General features: G+C 40.9%; 1 protein-coding gene and 1 long non-coding RNA gene across 3 annotated transcripts in view; both read left to right on the top strand.

Annotated features, from left to right (window-relative positions):
- pak5 (p21 protein (Cdc42/Rac)-activated kinase 5) overlaps positions 1–22,141 on the top strand; it is a 144,785-nt gene that overhangs the window by 49,500 nt on the left and 73,144 nt on the right. The window contains exons 2-3 of one of the 2 annotated variants that reach the window (XM_079572706.1): positions 13,945–14,170; positions 16,377–16,421. In XM_079572706.1, coding sequence (XP_079428832.1) covers positions 13,967–14,170; positions 16,377–16,421 — 249 coding nt within the window. In that variant the 5' untranslated portion in view covers positions 13,945–13,966. The remainder of the gene's footprint in view (positions 1–13,944; positions 14,171–16,376; positions 16,422–22,141) is intronic. The other variant, XM_079572707.1, reaches the window with a different exon arrangement.
- LOC306975367 overlaps positions 6,259–22,141 on the top strand; it is a 251,708-nt gene continuing 235,825 nt past the window's right edge. The window contains exon 1 of the long non-coding RNA XR_013793699.1: positions 6,259–6,351. This is a non-coding gene — a long non-coding RNA (uncharacterized lncRNA). The remainder of the gene's footprint in view (positions 6,352–22,141) is intronic.

The following is a 22,141-nucleotide window of genomic DNA, read 5'->3' as shown; positions in this document are numbered from 1 at the left end:
CCTAACTTTGCCTGGTTTGATAAATTTGCAATGTTTACCATGTTACATTCTCATTGACGATGGCTTATGTGACAGAAGTAGAGGTCTCCTTCTGTACAGAGTTCTCCCTCTTTCTGACATTTATGTTATTGAACAGAAAATCTGGATAGAATTGCTACTTCAGCTGTATAAAACTATGACAAATACCTCTCATAGGCATTACCTCATCAAACTAAGTCATTGTTAGAACAGTGTCGTATTCACTTAAGCGTCTCGGCCTAATTCAATGAGTTCTCGTCAAAGATGTTCTCAGTAGGTTGTGTTAAAGTGACATTGCAACATTCTGTCACTGAGCTACTGTCATGGCCGCCGACCGCACCAGCTGTTTCCCTCTCACTGCTCTTATCTTTCTTCTATTCTCGCACGACCCTCTTCTCACAGTCAAAGTGAAAGCAATCGGGCGAATGCTGCGGCTTCCTCTTGACACCGGAGTCGAGATCCACACAGAGCGGCGTCGGTGGCAGACGGCCTGGACGCCGACGCCGCGTGGGAGACGGCGGCGCTCGTGTGACAGGCTGACAAAAGGCACGGAGGCAGGAAGAGGGCTTTACCAGCGCGGGCTTTGACCCTTGAAAGCGACTGTAACGTGCACCTTTTGCCGTTTTTTTTTTTTTTTTTTGCCACAATGCTTGTCCAGAAGTCACGAGGAGCGTAAAAAATCATGACAAACTACTGCTCTCCCTGTCTTGCACGCTCTGATAACTTTCAGTGTGAGAGACGCAAAAGGATGTAGAGAGTGCCCACGCTGCAGCCGCGGCCAGAGTAACCGTCCCAGTGCACTTCCAACGTTTGCATTATTCATTTGGGACTGTCAAAAGTATGGAATCCTAAGAGGGTCAAAACTAAAGGTATAACTAAATGACGCTGCGCTCCAGTTGTGTTCGGTAGTTGACGACAAAAAGTTAAAGCTAAACTTTTTGGAGCTTTTAGCCATGTTGTTATGCTATTTCCTTATCAAAAACACCCCCAGAGTAGTTTTTGGCTTCATTCATGCAGTTCCTCTTGAATCCTGCTCCGCCCTCTCCTGGTGAACGACTGACTTGTTCCCATCTGACGTTTTTTACATCATAGTGTCAAACAGGAAGACCCTGACATCTGTAATGTAATGCCTTACAGCCTGATATTAATTTATAAAACAGCTTTTTCATTGTTTCTGTCGTAAGAAAGAAATAAAATAAAAACCCGAGATGTCATGTTTGCACTGAAAGTTGAGAAGAAGGAGCTCTTTCCAACCTACTCTGGACACCTGTTCTTTCTTCTTACCTAACGATAATGTCAAGGAGAAAAGCGTTTGTTTATTTATTCAAGCCTTTATTCAACCTTCCTAAAGAAGAGGCCACTCGCCAGAAGTTGGAAATTCTTTCCGGGATTTAGCGACTTAGGGGGGAGTTAACTGAATCGAAGCGTCGTGTCTTCCGTGTTTACAAAATACCCCCCGAAAATACTTATATCTTTAAAAAAAAATAGTACTCCATAGTGGTAGAGGTACAATATATCATATAAATGGCTATAGTTTACTTTGGGATGGCTAAAATAGCATTTAACATTTTCTTTAAATAGGTATATTTCCGCTTGATAATGAATGGGCTGCAATTAACTGCTTAACCTCCATCTTAACCAAGTGCATTTTCTCCAGTTCGACTAAGACCAACAAAACTGATCGAAAGAAATATCTTTCCTCGCGTCGTTGTCGTCAATGTTTTTGCCACTAATAAAAGCTATAAGACAAAAAAGCGTCGAAAAAATGGCCACAAGAAAGTGACAACAACGAAGCAAATAGGTGACAAAAAAAGCAATAAAGGAGCAACAAAAACGTGACAGAAAAGCAACTAAAATACAACAAAAAAATGACAAAAGGATCCGTTTGGTAGGCCTTAGCTTCCAAATGAGGCATTACACTATCGCTCTCCAGTAGAAGCATCAATATTTGGAGAAAATGCACTTGGTTAAAGGGATATTTCAGGATTTTTGACATAGGGCCTCATTTCCTAGTTATCCAGAGTGTTGCTGATTTCTGGAGATATTTTTTGTGTGTAATTCATGCAGTTCTTATATTTGAAGAGTTACGTGGCGCTAGTGCAAGGCTAGCACATTTCTATGGTATCAGCTAGCCTGCATTAAAAACAGTCTGACCCTCCTCCACAGTGCACCTGAGGCAAATCACTTATAACGCTAGACTAACCATATAAATGTCTGTGTCGATAGAATAATTTTTGTAATATAACTCGTATATTACTCATTTTGAGGGACTATTTTCTAGCAGATCACTCCGCTGCGTAGCTTATAGCCAAGCTCACCTCCATCATGGACAACACCTCCCACCCACCGCACGGAACTGGAGAAGAGCTGTGCAGCTCTCTCAGTGGCAGACTGAGACACCCTCAGTGCAGGACGGAGCGCTACCGCAAAGCCTTCATCCCCACTGCTGTCAGACTGTACAATAAGACTGTGAAGTAACATGTGCAATAATCTCTGTATCAGCTGCACTTTATTAACTCTGAGTGATCTTCTTGAACGCCGACTGTAACAAGTGAATTTCTCCTTTGTGAGATCAATAAAGGATTATCTTATGTTATCTTATGTTATCTTATCTTATCTTATACAACCACGAAGCTGATGTTGCTCAAATATAAGGTATTTTAAATGCAAAATGGTTAAAATTATTCTATCGACAACGACATTTATATGGTTTATATGGTGGCTGGAGTGATTTGCCTCAGGTGCACTGTGGAGCGGGTCAGACTGTTTTTAATGCAGGCTAGCTGATACCATAGAAATGCGCTAGCCTTGCACTAGCCTAGCGCCACCCAACTCTTCAAATAAAAGAACTGCATGAATTACAAAAAAAAGATCTCCAAAAATCAGCAACACTCTGGATAACTAGGAAATGAGGCCCTATGTCAAAAATCCTGAAGCATCCCTTTAAGGCGGGGGTCAAGAGGTTAAATGCAAGTGCACAAATACACCTTCCACTGGCAGATTTGTTTACTCTGCACACAATAATGACTCAAATGGAGGTCAAATATTGTTATTTGAGCCATTTTTTGGATCATACTTTTGCCAGCAAATACTAAACATGCTCCTAATGACCAACAAGATGAGGACCTAAGTAAGCTGTTGAAAATCTGCAGTGAAGTAAATGCTTTGAGTTATCAACATAGCAAGGAATTTGGCATCAATTGCGTTTTATTGTTGACTTGGAAAGCTTTTAACGGTTTGACACCACCATACTTTTCAGCGCCTCACACCCCACATGTCCCCTTCATGACCCTGACAAGCTTTTACGCCCGTTTTTTTTTATTGTAGTATTGCATTTCACATTGATTCTAATATCTGTTATCTCTTTCTGTTTGGAAGTGAATTATATTGTTGACTGCGCCGCTGACCGCTTTGAGCTTTGCATGGTTTGACACAAAACTCCCGTATAAATCAGGATTATTACAACATTCGCCTCAGATCTCGGTCTTGTTTATTCCCCGTAGCAACAAGTCTTCGAACACACCATCCCCTCCTTCCGCTTGTTTATCAGCGGCAATTTGTGTCTTTTTCCATGTTTTGTTGTAAATTATGCATGAAGTTTATTTGCATATTTGTGCCTTGGCTGCGTGAAATTATGCCTCGGAATTACAATGGCGCAGATACAAATTTAATGGCCGTTTCCCTAAAATAGCAAGCGAGAAAATAGGCTGTGCGCGTTAACTAAAACGGTGAAGTTGTTTGAATATGGGATGATTGTTTTCCAGAATGTGCTAATTTCCATTTTTCTCTGATGTTTTTCTTTTTTTTTTTTTAAGGCTTTATTTGACATGACAGCTCGAGGAGAAAGGGGGTGAAGAGACACTCGGTAAATTGTCCAAAAGGTTCTTTATTCTCGTTTCTATATTTCATCGATGGTCATTTTTTACCGCGGCCCGATAAAATTGGTAACACTGGTGGAGAGGGAAACGCCTGTGGAGACGGGGCAGATGGCTTGGAGACATGTCAAGGTGGCAGTCAGGCGGATCTATGCCCTCAAACGCCTTTAACGTACTGGATATATGCATTTGTCTCTATGTTAGTGCTTTGTAGGCTTGTCCCCTTTGAGAGGTTTGACCCTTTGTGACCATGTGCTGGAATCCTGAGTAGTACCAAAGCTCAGCCTTTTGTGGCCGTTTTTTTGGCTCATGAGGGTATTTTGAGCACCAGGACAATAATAGTATATTGTATTGTATTGTTTTGACCCCTTGTGCCTGATTTTCTTTTGTTTGCAAGCAATGAGAAAGGAGCGTTTATACATTTTAACCTCTTAACCCCCACCTTAACTGAGGGCATTTTCTCCAGTTCAGTTTGACCCAAATCCATAATGTCACAGCCTATAGGCCAGTCTAGCACCTCATTTGAAAGACCTACAAAACTCATCCAAATTGATCTTTTTCCTCGCGCTGTCGACGCTTTTATGACATTTTTTCCCATCGATTTTTGTCGCACGTTTTTGATGCTCTTTTGTTGCATTTTCCACCTTGGTTTTGTCTCGTTTCTGTTGTTATTTTGACACTTTTTTTCAACAAGCTTTTGGATTTGGGTAAAGACAAACTCAGTGCTGCTTTAAATGGTTAGTTGTGGTCAGTTGAAAATTGACGTATCCTCACCAGTAGCTACGAGAAGGCTAAGTACGACAATGCCTCATACAAGAAAACCTCTTATGGAAATCGCAATTTTTCACACATTTATCAGCAAAGTCAAGTCAAAATTGGGTCCTTATGGATGTTTTTTCACAGCATTGTTCATTTGAAGCAAAAAAAACAGCACTCTTGCCTCACGTTAAGCCTATGTAGCATGAAGCTAACTTTAGCTTCCTGGTTAGCGTTGTCTGTTTTCAAAGTATTTATAAAGCACTTTTGAACCTCATGCCTCTGTATTTTGTATTTTTATTTGGTAGAAAAATGTCTTCATAATTTTACAATTCTTAAAGTAATTGTGGAGTAATGGAAGTTTTTCCACTCTTTGTTTTCCCCTCTAGCTGCTTCGAACATGACCAAATATGGGCAACTTTCCATTTCAACTTTTTTCACCCCTTCTTTAAGTCATTCTTGAACACAGCCTGGTCATTCTTACCTCCGCATGCTTGTCATAACACGCACTACATTGTCCTATTTCTTTTACTGGCTCCAAAATACCCAGCCAAACTACTAGCATGTAAGAGCTACCGTTAGCCGCACACTCACTTTGTCCATTGCTATTCTACAGTCTGTGTTCCTAATGCATATCTAACATCCCAAATACTTCACAAGGAAGGAGTTATAAGCACGTTTCACAACTTTCAGGGAGCACCGTCACACTAATGTAAGTTCACAATAGAAAAAAAGGCTTCATTGTTCGCTTAAACTTCTGCCTGGACAGGAGCAAGCGTTGGAAGCGTCAGATCAACATTTGTTTTATAACTTTTTAAAACTTCTGCTTTGTTTATCGATTCCTTCAGGGTAAAGCATTGCAGTGTCCCACACCGAGAGGCCCCAAATACTTTCTAAAAGCCGAGAGCATTATTGATATTGGTCAAAAACAGCACTATATCTCATAGGTTTAGCCCGAGCTCCACTTTTACCTTCACGTCTAACATAATAGATTCCCTTAATCCCGGACACGCAGAAGCGGGTGTCGTTTGTCATTGGGGCGACACTGTAACTCTTTGGCAGAATAACCTTCAGGCCACGAGTGTTCTCAAACTGCTTTACAATCTGTCCATAAATTTAGCTCCGACACAGAGGGGAGAGAGGTGCAGCTGGAGCTCGTACGCGGCTGGACTGTGTTCATATTAGAGGAATCAATGATGGGCTTTGGTTTAACCTCATTATTTGCAGAAACATTACGGCTTTTGGCTGCTAAAAACTATCAATCTAATCAAGCTCTAACTGGTCCATATATCGATTTCCGTTGGGCAAAACACTTCACCCACCGTTGTACAGTATAAATGAGAATGTGCTTGTGAGTGGGTGTGTTTTTATGCAATTTCCCTCAAAAGTGTCGAGCACGATCAAAGAAATGTCATGGTCTGGCAGTTGTAGCTTCTTTTCATTAACTGTTGCACATAGTTTTATCTACATGACACACATTAGACACAAAAACATCTTTAAAATGCTTCAAATTTGTGCTGATTTCACGAGTAGGTTTGGACTATCTTATTGCCAATGGAACAAGAATGTTTTTTTTGTTGCCTTTGACCTTTTTGTCTCATTTCAAGTTGGTCATTTTATGCTCACCACTGCCACCTCAGGTCATACGTGTAACTGCAGCTTCTATATTAAGCTCGTGCATGACGGCACTTCGGACCCACAAGTAACACCTTTTTGAGTGACAGGATTTTAGAGGCAGTTGTGGTGAACAGGTCTGAGCTCATTCTACACATTAGGACATGGCTGGAACATGTAGAGGGAGGAAAATAACATGTTTAAACTCTATAGAGTCCCTTTAAGTGCACAATGCATTTCTCTTATTTTAAAGAGGGGGTATTATGTGTTTTTTCAGTCACATAGCACCAGTCTATAGCACACTACAATGATGACCAAACCTTCTGTTGGTCTGTAAATGCAGTAAATTAGAAAAACTGTCTTGTATAAAATTGCTCTCTCAAAATGGCTGTAGTGAATGTCTTGAAATAGGCCTCTGTCTCTTTAAGAACCTCTGACCCTTTCCGACCCGCCCCCTCCACACACTGTCTGTGGCATCAGTGGGGAGGGGGTTCTGCTGAGGAGCAGTGGTTGGTTACTCGGCTGGTGACGAAAGCTCGGAGGCGTCTCCAGGAGGTGGGGGCGTTCCTAGGAGGACTCAGGCAAACCTATCCCTAAAATGGCCGCCATCAGAGTTTTTACAGATTACTCAAAAATATGTGAATGTTCCAAGGCAACACTTGAGGCATGTTTTTTAATGAGGGAATGACATAATAACATGATGTAAAGTTTAAAAAAGTCGATTTTGCATGATACCCCCCCTTTAATTGAATTAATGCTTGTTCCTGTTCACCTTATTCTGCCCCGCCCACTTTAGCCTCTTTTTGCCTTGTCTCGGCACTTCCGTTATACAGACCCCTCCTGTAGAGCATGAAGTCTGTTCATTTAAACAGAGAACGAGGGAAAAGATTTGCCACTCAAATCTGATGTTTAGTGGATTGATTTGTGTAAAATGTCCAATGTTCATTTGCACCAACATGTCAACACTGCACCGTCTCTCTGCGTGGCTTGTGACCGATTTTATCTGGACTTCTCCAGTGCTATAATAGGAGAAATGGGGCGGGCACAATTCATGGCGGCGCCCACACGAAATTCCGGAGTAAGGTGAACAGCGATCTTAGCCAAATTCAAACATGCCCCCACAGCGCACCACTAAAAGTGACCTAAAAATATTGCCTTTTCTGATATACTGTATATTTGCCATTGATTTATAGGTCTGAAAGATGACCTGCCATTGGAACAAATATTTTTGCACATAAAACAAGAAAAAAGATCTTATTGTGCTTAAAATGAGATATCACTCATAGTATGGTCAAATATTCCAGTAATTGGAACTTTAAAAAGATTTGACTTTTTTGTAGCGCAGGCTGAATTCATGTGCACGTCTGAGCCCTTTTGTTCATGAGATTTCTGAGGGGAAAGAAAGAGCCAGACTTTTGAATTGCTTTATAAAATGAAGGGATCCCAAAGATTTATCTCTCATTAAGTAGCTATAAATCCCATCATTATAAGGCAATACATGCACTGTTCCAAACAAATAAACAAGGGGAAAAACATTCAGTCAAAAGTGCCTTCTGTCTGTGTGTTCCTATATGCTAAACAGGAACCAGGCCATTTACATTTTGAATATTTAGCAGTAGATTCTGAACATTTTAAAACTATATTCCTGAATGTAGTGAGTATTTTCCCAGAGGTACAGTAGATGATACAGTAGAAACTTGCATCATCACCTGCTGTCTCTGAGCGTACATGGTCTAAGCAGACGACTTAGAGCCCAATAATCTCACTGCCCAGAGTTTACATGTAGGTCAGGGGTCACCACGGCGACCATGGTGGCAGACTGTTGGCCGTCCCGCTAAAGAGGGGGCTGGGAAAGTGGAAGGCAGGGTGATTTGCAGTTACTATAGTATCAGAAAGTAAGATAGTTAGTCACTCGTTAGTTATGGATTTGTTTTGTATTCGGGGTTGTATAATATTTCTATAGATGTTGTTGTTGATTGTTACATATCTTTAAAATGTGGCCTGTGCCAGATTTTTTGTCTGTGTGCAGCACTTTGGTGTCTGGTGGTGCCGGCCCTCAACCTCTTAACCCCCACCTGAACTGACCACATTTTCTCCTACAACCTTCTTTAAAAAAAGCGGCAAAAAAAAAATCTATTTTTACAGACATAAAGACAGAAGAGTGATAATGAAAAAAGTTTTTTAAAAAGTGTCAATGTGAGGAAAATGATCCGTTAGATCAGTTTTGTAGCTTTCCAATGCGCTGTAAGCTCCAGTCAAGAAGCTTCTAGATTTGGGTAAAGCCAAACTGGAGGTAAGGGTTAAGAGGTTAAATCTAAATTTATTGGATAATGATGTCACTGCTCAACCAGTTCATCGAAAATACCAAAATGATGGCCTAAAATAATCAGTTGCAGTTTTGGCTGATATTGACCACATCTACGGGTCAGTTCCAGTCGACTGAGGAACAGTTTCGTACCCAGGGCCATCGGGAAGCTGAACTCCCTGCCCTCCGTCCCACCCCTCTTCCCCGTCCCCCCACTCCACAATCAAGGATGAGAGAAACATGATTTCAAACCATTCAAACCTTGAATCTATGTTTCCTAAAAAGTTTCCTGTTTTGTCGAATTCTCGTTCCTCTGTTTGATGAATTGTTGCCAAATCTTGAGAAATGCAATATGTGATTTTTTTGCTGTCTGCGTTTGTGGCATTATTATATCGTGTTTGGCATTAGAAACGGCATTAGAAAGCATTCACTTTGACTTGCATCTACCTGTATAAACCCTGTACAAATAAAAGTGAATTGGGTAGTATTTTTTTTTACCAGAGAAGTTTGTCAAAAATGATGAACTCATTCAACAGCAGTTTTGACTGACATTGAACACAACTTTTTGCTAAGAAGTTGTCTCCAAATTGCTGATAAATAACAACATTTCTGCTCATTCTTCACATTCTTCCATTGGAGATGTTTGCAAATCTTCAGAAATGACTTTGTGACATTAAAAATATAGTAATTGAGCTTTATAATGACATTAAAAAGCGTCACATTCGACCTGCTGCTACCATTATAAACCCTATAACATCAAATACATGCTTCTCTCTCTCGCGTCTCGCTCAGTCTCAGCCTCTGTGATTCATCTCCACGTTGCCATCCAGCCTGCTTTAGTCAGTGCGCTCCTCGGAGGTGACTACTGTCTGGATTGACCAGATATTAAGCGCCGGCTTCTGCTTGGCTGCTCCGTCTCTTTCCGCCGGTCGTCTTTCCCCGCGTTACGCTGCGAAAGTCGGGTCTAATAACGTCACGTGCCATGCCTTTTTGCAGGGGTCGCGCCCCGGCCTAAAAATAGAAAGAGAGGGGCGCTCACCCGGAGACGGTTCAGATGGTTTAGCGGCGAATCTTGGCCAAAAGACGAGCGCTGGAGACGGCTTTGTTGCATAAGAGATGTTCAAGTCAGAATGGAAGGAGGAGATGTTGATATTTTGGGATTTGCTGCACTTGAAATCATGGTGTTTTATGTGGTGCGCCCTAATTTAAAGCTATCTTTGGGAATTGTGGTTGAACAAACCTATGCTGGAGTTGCTCACACTTGTGAATTAATGAGCATTGAGGAATATTTATATTTAGATCAGTTCATCCTTTATATGGCATCAATTTTGTCCATTATTATCCATAATCCAACATTAGTTCCTTTCTGTTCTTAGTTCGCACTGCTGCCTGCAGGGGGAGCTCCAGGCAAACTCATCACCAGCCCTGACCCCTGTTTTTTAGGGCAACTATCTTACAAAGACATTATTTGAAATATCTGGGGTCGATGCATTTGGTCAGGTCAAGGCTCAGCAACTCTATGCACCCAAAGAATGAGATCAGCCGACGTCCTGAACATCCTGGATAACCAGGTTATTCCATCAGTGGATTTCTTCTTCCCTGACGGCACAGGCGTATTCCAAGATGACAATGGCAGGGAGTCATCAGGCTCACATTGTGAAAGAGAGAATCCAGATCTTAAATCCATCGAGAATCTTTGGGATGTGCTGTAGGGCAGTGGTTCTCAATAATGATTAGTGGGTATCCAGCCTTTCCCATGGAGCCTTTTACCTTTGAAAATGTGTAGAAACACTACCTGAGTCTGTGACAGTGACTGTTTTCAGGTTTTGTTGATCATTTTCTTCTTCTAAAGCTTATCTTATGGCTATTCAATTATAATGTGTGAGGAAATTACTGTATTTTGCTTTAAGTAACACTTTATTTTACAGTACAGTACCCTTGATACATTGAACCTAACTAAATTTAGTACAATGTAATGTGCTCTGTAACAATGTGTAATAACTTGTATTTGTACTTTGTAGGTGCATATTGTATTAAGACATAACTCTAACCCCAAACCTAACCTTAAAGGGACTATACTTTAGGACTATAGTTTAAAAATGTTAAAACTAAGTATTTTCCTCCCCCTACATGTTCCAGCCATGTCCTAGTGTGTAGAAGGAGCCTGAGCTCTGCCTCTAAAATCCTGCACTGTCACTCAAAAAGTTGCCACTTCGGGTCTGAGCTTAATATAGAGACTGCAGTTACTCGTAAGACCTGAGGTGGCAGTAGTGAGTATAAAATGACCATCTTGCATCTAGTCTCTATACCTGTTTTTTTTTTTTTTTTTTTTTTTCATTTCAAACAATGAATGAGGAAGCTACTAAATTGAAATGTTGGTGGGGGTACAAACTCATCCCTAATCTTCCCAACATATTTGTAGCATCCCAATTCTTGTGTTGTGTTTATAGGCACATTTTTCAGGGTCGCTTTCACAAGAATGTTAGAAAACTCGCCTCCAAGTTCATGAAATTGATACAAATTCTTATATAATTAGATCTACAGTGTTTTCCCCACAAATGTCTGAGTTTGCAATACACTTAATGAAGACAAAACAAATGTCATTCCATAACTAGAAAAGAAATCAGGTATAGCTCCTTTAAGGGTCCCATGTCCTATTACACTATGCATCTAACCCATAGGTCCAAGTTGTTGCAGATTGTTACAGTCACATTGGATTGTTCTAAATGTAGTTAGGTACAATATATCAAGGTACAGTAAAATAAAGTGATACCTTGCTTTATATATAAAACAATTGTTTTTTGGGTCAGGGCTTGTCATACTAGTGTTATGGTGCGTCCTGAAGCCATACTAGTTGAGAACCTCTGCTGAGAGGGCTTTGCACCCTCCATTGTACTCTCCCATCATCAATACAAGATCTTTGTGAAAAATGAATGCGACCCTGGATCTTTTGACATTGCTGAAGCTTATTGAAACAATGACACAGCGAATGTGTGCATCAATGCTAAGGCACCCAAACTCATGTGTCCATTTTCAAGCCCTGTATGTATCTCAATTCCCATTTATCAAGAGTCCTCACAAATCACTTGAGGTGTCGTGACTATATATAGGTCTTGGGGACAAAGTTGCCTTCCTGTCGCCCAATGTTTTATAAAGGGCCGTGCCAATCAGTCATCAATGTCTGCATCCTCAAAATGCGATAGCACAAATATTTTGCCGTGGCCATTGTTTTCCACATTTTTGGCGCAGTTCAGCATCGACTGACAAACACTGTGGAGGCTGTAACAGAGAAAGAGAGCGAGAGGGAGAGACGGGCGAAAGAAGGATGTCTTTGTCTCTGCACTGAGAACAATGGCTCCAGACAATACGATGCATTCAGGAGCCTCATGACATTCGCTCCCTGTGACTGGACATTGTGCGTCCACCCAGACGAACAATACCTCCATCTATCCGCACCGAGTGTTTTTGCGGAGAGGGCAAAACACTGTCAGTTTGGGGCCAAAAAGAAAGAGGAGGGCGGAGGGGGGGAATAAAAGAGAGCTTGGAATTCACTTGGCTGCTCCCCTGGTTCGTCAGCCTCCTCTTCTCTCAAAACTCTGGCAAAAACAAAACAAACCAAAAAAACTTTCAACTTGGCTTCTGTGGCCCTCGCAGAGTTGTTCTACTTTACTTTGCAGGTTATGTAACTTCACTGCGCACCAGATTTTTTGGGCATCTTGGACAGCTAGCTACTTCCATGTTTTTTTTTTGTATTTGTTTTTCTATTTGAAGCCTGTCTCAGAAAGAACTTGGTGCGCTATTAAGATTCGGATACTCTTTACATATCTGAGGAATCGAGCCAGTTTTCCCATACGTATTCATTGACCTTGGGCTCCTAGTGGCTAGATATATTTGTTTTTGATATGGAAAAAAGCATTACTAAAAGCATTATTAAAAGTCATGACATTAACCTCTCACTACCTGCCTTAACCGGGCGCATTTTCTCAAATTCGGCTTTGCCCCAATCTAAAGGCTTACCGACTGGAGTTCACTGCCTACAGGCAAGAGTAATGAAGCTGAAGGTTTTTTTTTCCTTTGTGTTTATATGTGATTGATTGATTGATAACGACTCATTTGAAAGCTAAGACCTACAATACTGATGTTGTCAATCTTTGTCATCATATTTTTAAGCGTTTTTTTCCGTGTTTTCATCTCTTTTTGATGCTTTTTGTCGCCTTTTCGTACGTATTTTTGTCGCTTTGCGTGGCTCTTTTTAAGGTCTATAGCAGTTTGACTCATTTCCTATTAACATAACATGGTCGGCACGGCAACAGTTTAAAATGGTTTCCCTCCATCTACGTCACTTCCTGTCAGTGTCCAATCAGGAAGTGAAACTATAAACAAAACAAAAATGGCCACAGTTAAGAAAACTGGTTACATTTTTTAGCAAAGTTTTAGATATAATGGAGATAACTATGTTGAAAATGTAAATTAAATCTAATTTTCTGGGTAGAAATGGCATTGCTTGACTATTTAACTGGATAGATACAGACGGCATCGCGTCATAGAAGGGGGCGTGGCCTCGAAGAGGGGGAAGACAGAATTTTTTGGGAAGCAATATTTTTCACTCTTTCTGCCATTTTCTGGCGAATACAAACTTATTTATCACATACAAATGAAGCCAACTCTTAATCGGGTCCATATGGATGTTTATTCACAGCAGATTGTTCAGTAGAAGCAAAAAAATGGCAGTCGTAGCTAGCGTTAGCATTAGCACGATGCTAACATTCTCCGTTATTTATGTGTTTATGGGCTGTTGAACCACTTTGCACCTCTCCATGTCTTTGTATCTCTATTTAGTAGAAAACCATATTTATAATTAAATATTTGTTGAAGTAGTTTTTGAATAATTAGAGGAAGTTTAGATTTTTCTCCAAATTGTTTTCCCCCTTAACTGTTATAAGACATAAGACATGTGGGTGATTCCACAGATACCGTATTCATAGGTTTATCACAATCACATAAAAGGGGGGATCTTATGCTGATATCAACTTTTTAGAGCTTTTTACCATGTTAGAAAGTTGTTCTCTCATCAAAAACAGACCTGGAGTTGTGTTTCGAGCTGCTAGCGCATCTTTGAGCAATCTTTCAATCTTCGCCAGCGGTGGCAGCACGCAGAAAGCTCATATCCAGGAAATGCCTTCATCACCTCTCGCTCTCTTGCTAAGCTTAATCCTTTCAATTTGTTTGACATTACTATCACATACATGCAGAAAGCATCATACCCAATTGAACTGCAGTTTCATATATATTGTACTTTCTTTCCCTTCATTTTTCTGTTTGATGGGATGTTTGTCCAGCCTTATTGTAAATGTTCTTTCCTGTCCTGTGTCGCAGGTTTGCCAGGGTCGCGTGCAGCATGTTCGGGAAGAAGAAGAAGCGGCTGGAGATCTCGGCGCCGTCGAACTTCGAGCACCGCGTCCACACCGGCTTCGACCCGCGGGAGCAGCGGTTCACCGGGCTGCCCCAGCAATGGCAGAGCCTGCTGGCAGACACCGCCAACCGGCCCAAGCCCATGGTGGACCCCTCCTACATCACGCCCATCCAGCTGGCGCCAATGAAGGTACAGGGCAGGGCGAATAACGAGAGCGGGGGAATAACTATAACAACAGTAGTAGTAGTAATAGTGTGAACCTCATCAGTGCAATTTTGCCCTCTACTGGCTAAAAACCTTATCTTAGCTTTAAAAATGCATTTGCCTTGTCTGTCTTTGCACGCCCTCCTCCTGTGACCGTGATGGTGTCTCTTCTGAGTGTCTCCTCCGATGTGTTGTTGTTCATTCACTCACCAAAATTCAATTAGACCTGCTACATATTCACGAACGCATGTCATACACGGCAAAAGGGAACAAGCACATCGGTAAAAAGGACTTGGATTCTGAATATTAATTGGTATAATAGGTTTTTGGCTGACATTGTTCTTACACTGAAACTAAAAGAGCGAGATTGAGAAGGAGCTGTTGTCATTTTTAGTGGAGGAATAAGCTTCAGCCTCCAAACAGTAAATATAGAGCAAAAACGTCTGTCAATCAAAGCCAAAAGCTCAAAGTTTAAACATCCAGAGAACAGAAAATAGCATGGTTAGAAATATGATATTCCTCTAAGAGTTGTCAGGAAGCTCTATCTTTACAAACAATGATGTTCTTTGGAGTCAGGCTTTTACATTGTTTTTTATAAGATTTAAAGGCTGCATAGGATTCGATATCACAGAGTAAAACACCCAAGCCACTAGGGGGTGGTATTGCAGCAGTGTCAGCCTCAACATGAGGCAAGTGTGTCTGCAAGAGAGAGGCTTGTCTTGTAGTGACGTTCCCTCCAACAATGAGGCTGGAAAGCATGATCCTTAAGATTAGGCATTAGAAATCAAAGTATTTTAAGTGTAAAGGCCAACAGAGTAGTTTATCACTATTGGATTATAGTTTTATTATTACGGTGTTGAGCTTATACTTTGGGAACTTCCTTGAAACAAGAAGTATGGTAATGGAAATAAGCTTGACGAACGGAGAAAAAAGACAAAAGAAAAGTCTGTTAAAAACGTAAAAAGGTCATGAAAAATCTTAAAGTAAAAGTACAAACTAATAGGGCTGGGGCGAGTATCGCAATACTCCGGGGCCGATCCGATACATATTGTGATACAGTAAGTAATTATAGGTAATAATGTTTTCCTTGAAGTGTGTAAAAAGAAAACAGTCCAAAGTTTATAAACCAAAGGCCATTTGATATTTATCGAAGTGTTCAGATTGAAAAGTGCATTAAAGTGATAGTCTGTCAGTTTGCAAAGTGAGGAGAGATAAAATGAAATCTGAAAGTAAACAATCAAATTCCTCCCCACTTTAACCAGAAAGCCACTCCTATTTTGCTAAATTGAGGCGAGCAGGAGCATAATTTTCAAAAGTTAACACTCAAGCTCCCTCCCCCTCCCTCCTGATTGGACCTGACAGGCCGGTTCACAGGAAAAGCTCGTCTCATTGGTCAAAGTGGTATTCCGGGGATTGTGATTAGTTGCTGACATCAGACAAGGGAGGGACTTAAGAAAAAAATAATATCTAATTTTACTTATGCTTCCTCAAATTTCAGACCCAGGCAGTCAAGTAGACACAATCTATTAAATTTGTAAAACATTTAAACTTACAGACTATCACTTTAATGTAACTGTTATTGGGAAACAAAAGAGTGCGTGATAAAAATGCCTCCAAGTATTGAAAGGATAGGATCCGATATTTTGTCCCAGTCTTACAAACTAGTCTCCGTAACAACTCTTCCAAACCGATCACTCCTGGAACAGAAAATGAGACAAGACTGTAAAAAAACAAAACAATAATCTAATCCAAACACCGCGATGTTAATATTCCGAATCCAAGCCACTTTGCCTCATGTGAATGTTCATTTGTGCCGCGTGTCTTAAACTCCAATTGGCTGATTTCACCTTTCATCTTGTCTGTGGTCCTATGTATCCTCTGCATGTGTGACCCAACAATGATCTTCAATGGGCTGTTTTTTTGTTTTTTTTTACCAAAGAGCGTACTCGACTCTTCTCACACAACGGCAACTGATCAATTTCTTTAGGACTGTGACATGCCCTTCACGTCTCTATTGTAAACTACAATCTCCTCAGATCATTACATCGCTCGAACGCAGCTCAAAAGTCTTTTTTTTTTGCCGTGCGATTCGACATCATGGATTTTGTGGTAGCAGCGAACAGCAACGCGCCTCAGGAGATATCTCTGAAGAGGGGTGAACGAGGGAATAACTGTGCTGCTCTCTTCACAGATATCTCCCAAGAAAGTGCGGTCTTCCGAAACGCCGTTGGTTAAAGTATGACTTCCTCTTCCCTTCTCCCTCCTCCCTCCTCCCTCCTCCTGCATACAACACACTGCAACAAATGGCAACCCTACATGAGTTAGAATGAAAGCAGTTTGTGATCATAGTAGTCGGTAGCAATGGGCAGAATGAAGAAAAAATATCGATATGTCAATGTCAATTATATCCATTTTTCATTCGTTTTTCATTTATTCATTTATTTCAGGCAATGGCACAGAAAGTACAGTATACAGTATGTAAACATGATGATCCATACTCTTAAATCACATTAAGGAGAGACCCTGCATCAAAACTCGACTAATTGAACTCATTCCTGGCCGGGTTTATTCCTCTTGTATTCCCAAAACATTAGTTGAAATTTATATATTTACATATTGGATCAGGCGTTATCCCATTGATATATTTCTTCTTCCCTGATGGCACGGGTATATTCCAAGATGACAATGCCAGGATTCATCGGGCTCACATGATGAATGGGTGGTTCAGGGAACATGAGACACACACAGATTGGCCGCCACAGAGTCCAGATCTTAACCCCATTGATAATAGTGATATGAATCTAATATGAATGAAGAAAATTATAGGCAAGGGAAGTTTATTTGTAAATAAACTAATAATTTCAAAGCTGAATTATGCAGCTTTTTATGTGAAAGAAAAAAGGTTGATGTTTGTGCATATTTGACCTTGTTAGTATGCCTTTACTTTCCATCACAGTGGTCTCTAGGACACTCCAGGGTCAATTGTTTGGAAGGTTTTCACCGCTGATGGACCCTCTCACCAGAAAACCTTCAAAACAATTGATCCTGGAGTGTTCTAGCGGCCGGGTCAAGGTCAAACATGCACAAATACCAACTATTTTCCCTCAAATAATACGCTGCATAATGCACCTTTAATGCATATTTGACCTTTCAGTGACACAGCGGCTGTATAGGTGGTTACCATGGTGCCTTTGCTTTCCATCATGGCCTCTAGGACACTACAGTCGTTTTTTAAATTTCTGGTTGGTTTTCACTGCTGACGAATACATCCGTCCGGAAAACCTAAAAAACCTGAAATTAAATTGGTCCTGGAGCCTCTATAATAATAATAATAATGATGCATTGGTTTTATATAGCACTTTTCTGGACACTCAAAGACGCTTTACATTGGACTATTCATTCACTCCATACTCGGTGGTGGTAAGCTACTATTGTAGCCACAGCTGCCCTGGGGTAGACTGACGGGAGCGAGGCAACCAGTCTGCGCCATCGGCCCCTCCGACCACCACCAACCACTCACTCACACACTACATTCGCTAGGCTTCCTGGTGTTCCCAAACGGTCTCCCATCCAAGTCCTGGTCAGGCTCTTCCCTGCTTAGCTTCCAAGGTCTGACGGGATTGGGCAGAGCAAAGGCGGTGTGGCTTCATAGTGGCCACCATGATGGAAAGCAAAAGCACCAAGCTAATAATATAAACTTTTTTTTTTTTTTGCATACAATTTGCATAATACACCTTTAATATGCTCCATGCTCTGTCCCCTTGAATTATAGGCAATTTTGGTCATTCATTTTAATACAAAATGAATGATTTCCACAATAATGTCACACACTCCTCTTTACGTCTTGTAATCTACAGCAGCATCTTCAACTCAAATGATCTGAACTAGAATAATACATTTCATTCTAACTCGTGTGGAGAGGGTCACGTTTTGCAGTGCGGTGGCTGTTTTATTCCCACGCCCGAGGCCGAGGTGTGGCAGTACAAACAGGAAAACATGAAAACATCCGATGTATCCGAGCGGCTTCATTTCCACGTCGTCTCCACTGGCATGACTCTCCCTGGACGTGATTAGATCAACTGTAGCAGCATGTGTCTCTCCCCTCTGTCCCCCCCTCCCCCCTCCCCCCCTACGCCCCCCCCCCCCCTCCTCTCTCTCTCTTGATAATGATAATAACAATCATTTGGATGGCGACGGTGCTGCTGATGAGCCGGGAAGTGAAATTGCATGTTGCTATGACAGCTCCGCTCCGAAGCCTTTGTGAAGGAAACATATCCGTCAGCGCAGTGGTTCTTAAACTGGCGGCACTCGGGCTTCTTCTGGTTTTACACTAAATTCTACACCAACTTTAGACATAATCCAGCCCTAAATGAGGGGTTTAAACACTGATCCAAGCCTCGTTTTAGATCAAGTGTTTCCTGAGGTGTTACTTGGGGGATGGGAAAAGTACATATTATTTTATGGGGCGGTGCTCAGGTGTGAAAAGTTTGAGAACCACTGATTTAGTGCATGTTTTAGATAAAAGTTGAATCTATGCTGCACTGGGAAAAAATGCCATCTTATTATCGTTAAAAATGACTGAAAAGTGCTGCTTTTGTTGAAATTTGTGCTCATTTTGACTAAGTTTGGACCATCGTATTGCCAATGGAACAAGAGTGATTTATCTTGCTTTAGACTTTTGTGTCTCATTTTAAAGCAGAACTAAGCAACTCTTGCCCCTAGAGGCCAGAAGCGCCACTGCAGGTGTCGTAGCATGTTGCGTTTTTTTTTAACGTATTAATTGTCCGTGAGAGTAAATACTACGCTGACAAAAAAGATAAAGAGAGAGAGGGATATTGTACATCCAATTACACAATGGAAATAATTTTTTTCACTCAAACTTGGCTGTAAATACTGGTAAAGTGGCGCTAGCCCGCAGTTAGCTTTGCCTGTTAGCCTGTTAGCTTCTTCTAGATGCAGTAAGACAATAAAAAAATGAAATAGGCTCGCCAATGGAACAAGCTTTGATTTATATGCCTTAAAGCAATACTAGGTAACTTGTTTACCTTAATAAATCCTTTTCGTAGTCCCTCTGGGGGTAATACAAGTGTTAATGGGATGATTGGAGGGTCTTTCATCGCCTCCGGTGTCTGTGGCCAGAAAACCACATTTGCAACTTGACTGCCACCGGACCAGAGTCACCAATACACACTAATAGAATCACGAAGAAGAAGCTAACAGGCTAACAGGAAAAGCTAACTGCGGGCTAGCACCACTTCAACAGTATTTACAGCCACGTTTGAGTGAAACAAATATTTCCATTGTGTAATTGGATGTACAATATCCCTCTTTCCCTTCGCCTTCTCTGTCAGCACAGTATTTACTCTCACGGTCAATTAATCAGTTAAAAAAATCGCAATTTGCGACGACACCTGCAGTTGCGCTTATGGCCTCTAGGGGCATGAGTTGATTAGTACTGCATTAACATTGCAAACACTTAACCAAACGCAAGGAAAATTTGTTCATACAAAACAAAAGGCAACTTACGGGACTGGTTTATGCAGCTTACTGCTCCAAAGTGTAACGAAAGTCAAGAGGTGATTGACATGATCAGGCCACCGTAGCCAAGGTTTAGGATTCGTAAGCTCACATTGCCCCCCTGTTTTATTCGCATGTTATTATCATGCATTCAAAATGTCACAGACATTTAGAAACGTTGGTTTCTAATAATAGTCCTGGCCTGTATTAGAGACCAGGCCGCTAGTGATATTAGAGAATTTACGATAAAACGTTTTTTTTTTCTAACTAAAAAGTTCCATAATGCACCTTTAAGTGTTCAAGTTAATAGCTCTTGTTGTTTGTTCCATTGACAATGTTATTTCAAGACAATCCAAACTTCAAAATCAGCATTAAATGTCCGAAGTCAAGCACATTTTGAGCCATTTATCCGAGGTAAGATGGCATTTTTTTCCAGTCTGGGGTTTTCTGACTCACACTGAGCCTCCTCTCTGTGTGGAAAATACAAAAGTAATTTCATCACTGCATTATATTTTTGCCCTCGAAAGCAGAGTGATATTATTGATGAAGTAACAAACCTGTGTGGTGTCAGTCGGTTAATGTCCAGTATTTATGGTTTTGAATGTGATTATTTTTAGAGAGCAGATACAGTAAGTCTCCAACTCTCCTTGTTTCACCTTTTGATGATACGACGACAGCTTTATCGCCCGAGCGAGTCCCGCTATCAGTGACCTCAAAGTCTTTGCGCCGCATTCCCTCTGAAGTGCGCGGCCGACCTGACAGCGTGACATTTCAGGTTGTATCGTTAGTACAGTGGCGCCGGGTATGTGAGTGATGTCAGTCATGTGACGCTGGGCCGAAATATCAGCTGCCGTGGTATTTGTGGTGTTCTGATCCCGCTCTTTGTGTCCGTCATGACACTTGATTGACAGGAGGCTGTTTGCAGACACAGCCCCGCCCCTCTCTCGTCCTCTCGTCCTCTCGCTCTCAGTCTGACTCCCCTTGAGTCCTGTTCAGCGAAAGGTCAACACAGAAAGAGACAATGTTTTGCTATAAATACATGTGTACAGAGGGCATGTAACAATAATGGGAATATCGTGATCCCATGAAAGTGTATGGGACACAGGCTTGTACTGTTATAACTATATGCAGTATTTTTTTAAAATCATTCTTTCATGTTGTAAGATATAAACATTATCTGATATTCATGCAGTGCTCAATTTTTTTTATTTTTTTGTCCCTTGATATTTTAGTTTTAATGTCGCAGAGGGAAAATTCGACCAACATTACACATGTACAGTACACTGCTAAAAGTAGTCTTGAAATAAGTGAAATTTCCTTGAAATAAGTACTTTCGCCCTTGATTTGAGAGTCTAATTTCAAGAAATCTGTCAGTGAGACAAGATATTTACACTTAAAGGCACACCGCGTAACATTTTGGACGAGGCTGTTGCCATCAGTAAAAAACATGCTCCTATTGACCAGCCTGACACAGAAAATGCTATTACTGCAGTGGGTAATCAAAGAATGGATCTGGATGAGGACCTAACCTGTTTAAATCTAAAGTCCTACTGATTAAGTCACATCTCCATGGTGACGAGCAGGAGGCGGACCCACTCCCTGTAAAGTTACCGTCATGTCTTAGGAGATGAGCAAAGGCTCATGTTTGTTTGTACATTTATGAGGTATTTTTCAATGATGAAAATATCTGTCATAAAATAAATGCTAATTTCCAATGTTAGTTAGTGGGTAAAATTCTACACGGTGTGGCTTTAAATTAAGAAATACTTATTTCAAGAAAATTTTACTTTTTTCAAGATTCCTTTTTGCAGTGTAATATGTTAGGCTGGTGCTAAATAGCGAGTGAAAATAGCCTTTTGTTGGCATGTTGCACCAAATTTGCCATTTGGAATTGCCTCTATTCCAGTATTAGGGCCACAAATCTGATAGTTTACTGTATATGTAAATGAGAAAACGCTGTGCCAGTTAAAAATTAAAGAAATGACGGCTACTGATCCACTTTTCCACCTGCTACTTGTACTTGACTTGACTCCCAAAGACACTTTCACCTTTGGATTTTGTTTTGGATATTTCCTGAGAGTAAGATTCCCACCACCAAAGTCTGTGGGGGAAATCTTCAGCAGAAATTGTTACGGCCCGTTTTCTCAAAGTCATTTTGTATAGCCCTATTGCACTACAAAAAAATAGTGCCTACATTGCAAAAAGTGAAGTCAAGTTTTCTTGATCTTCTTCATTTGAGAGTGTAATTTCAAGAAATCTGTCCATGGAGCAAGATATTTACACTTATATTCAGATTAAAGAAATCACTGCAGTCAAAACTAGATGAAAAATCTGAATTTACTTGAAAATGAACTCTTGTAGGTGTTTTAATTCAAGTGTACAGTATATATCTTACCCCAGGGACAGATTTCTTGAAATAAGACTATCAAATCAAAGACA

Source organism: Gobius niger (genome assembly GCF_951799975.1).
Source record: "Gobius niger genome assembly, chromosome: 15".
Classification (NCBI taxonomy): domain Eukaryota; kingdom Metazoa; phylum Chordata; class Actinopteri; order Gobiiformes; family Gobiidae; genus Gobius; species Gobius niger.
The sequence above is the reverse complement of the archived record's forward strand: the minus strand, read 5'-3'. Positions and strand labels throughout refer to the sequence as shown.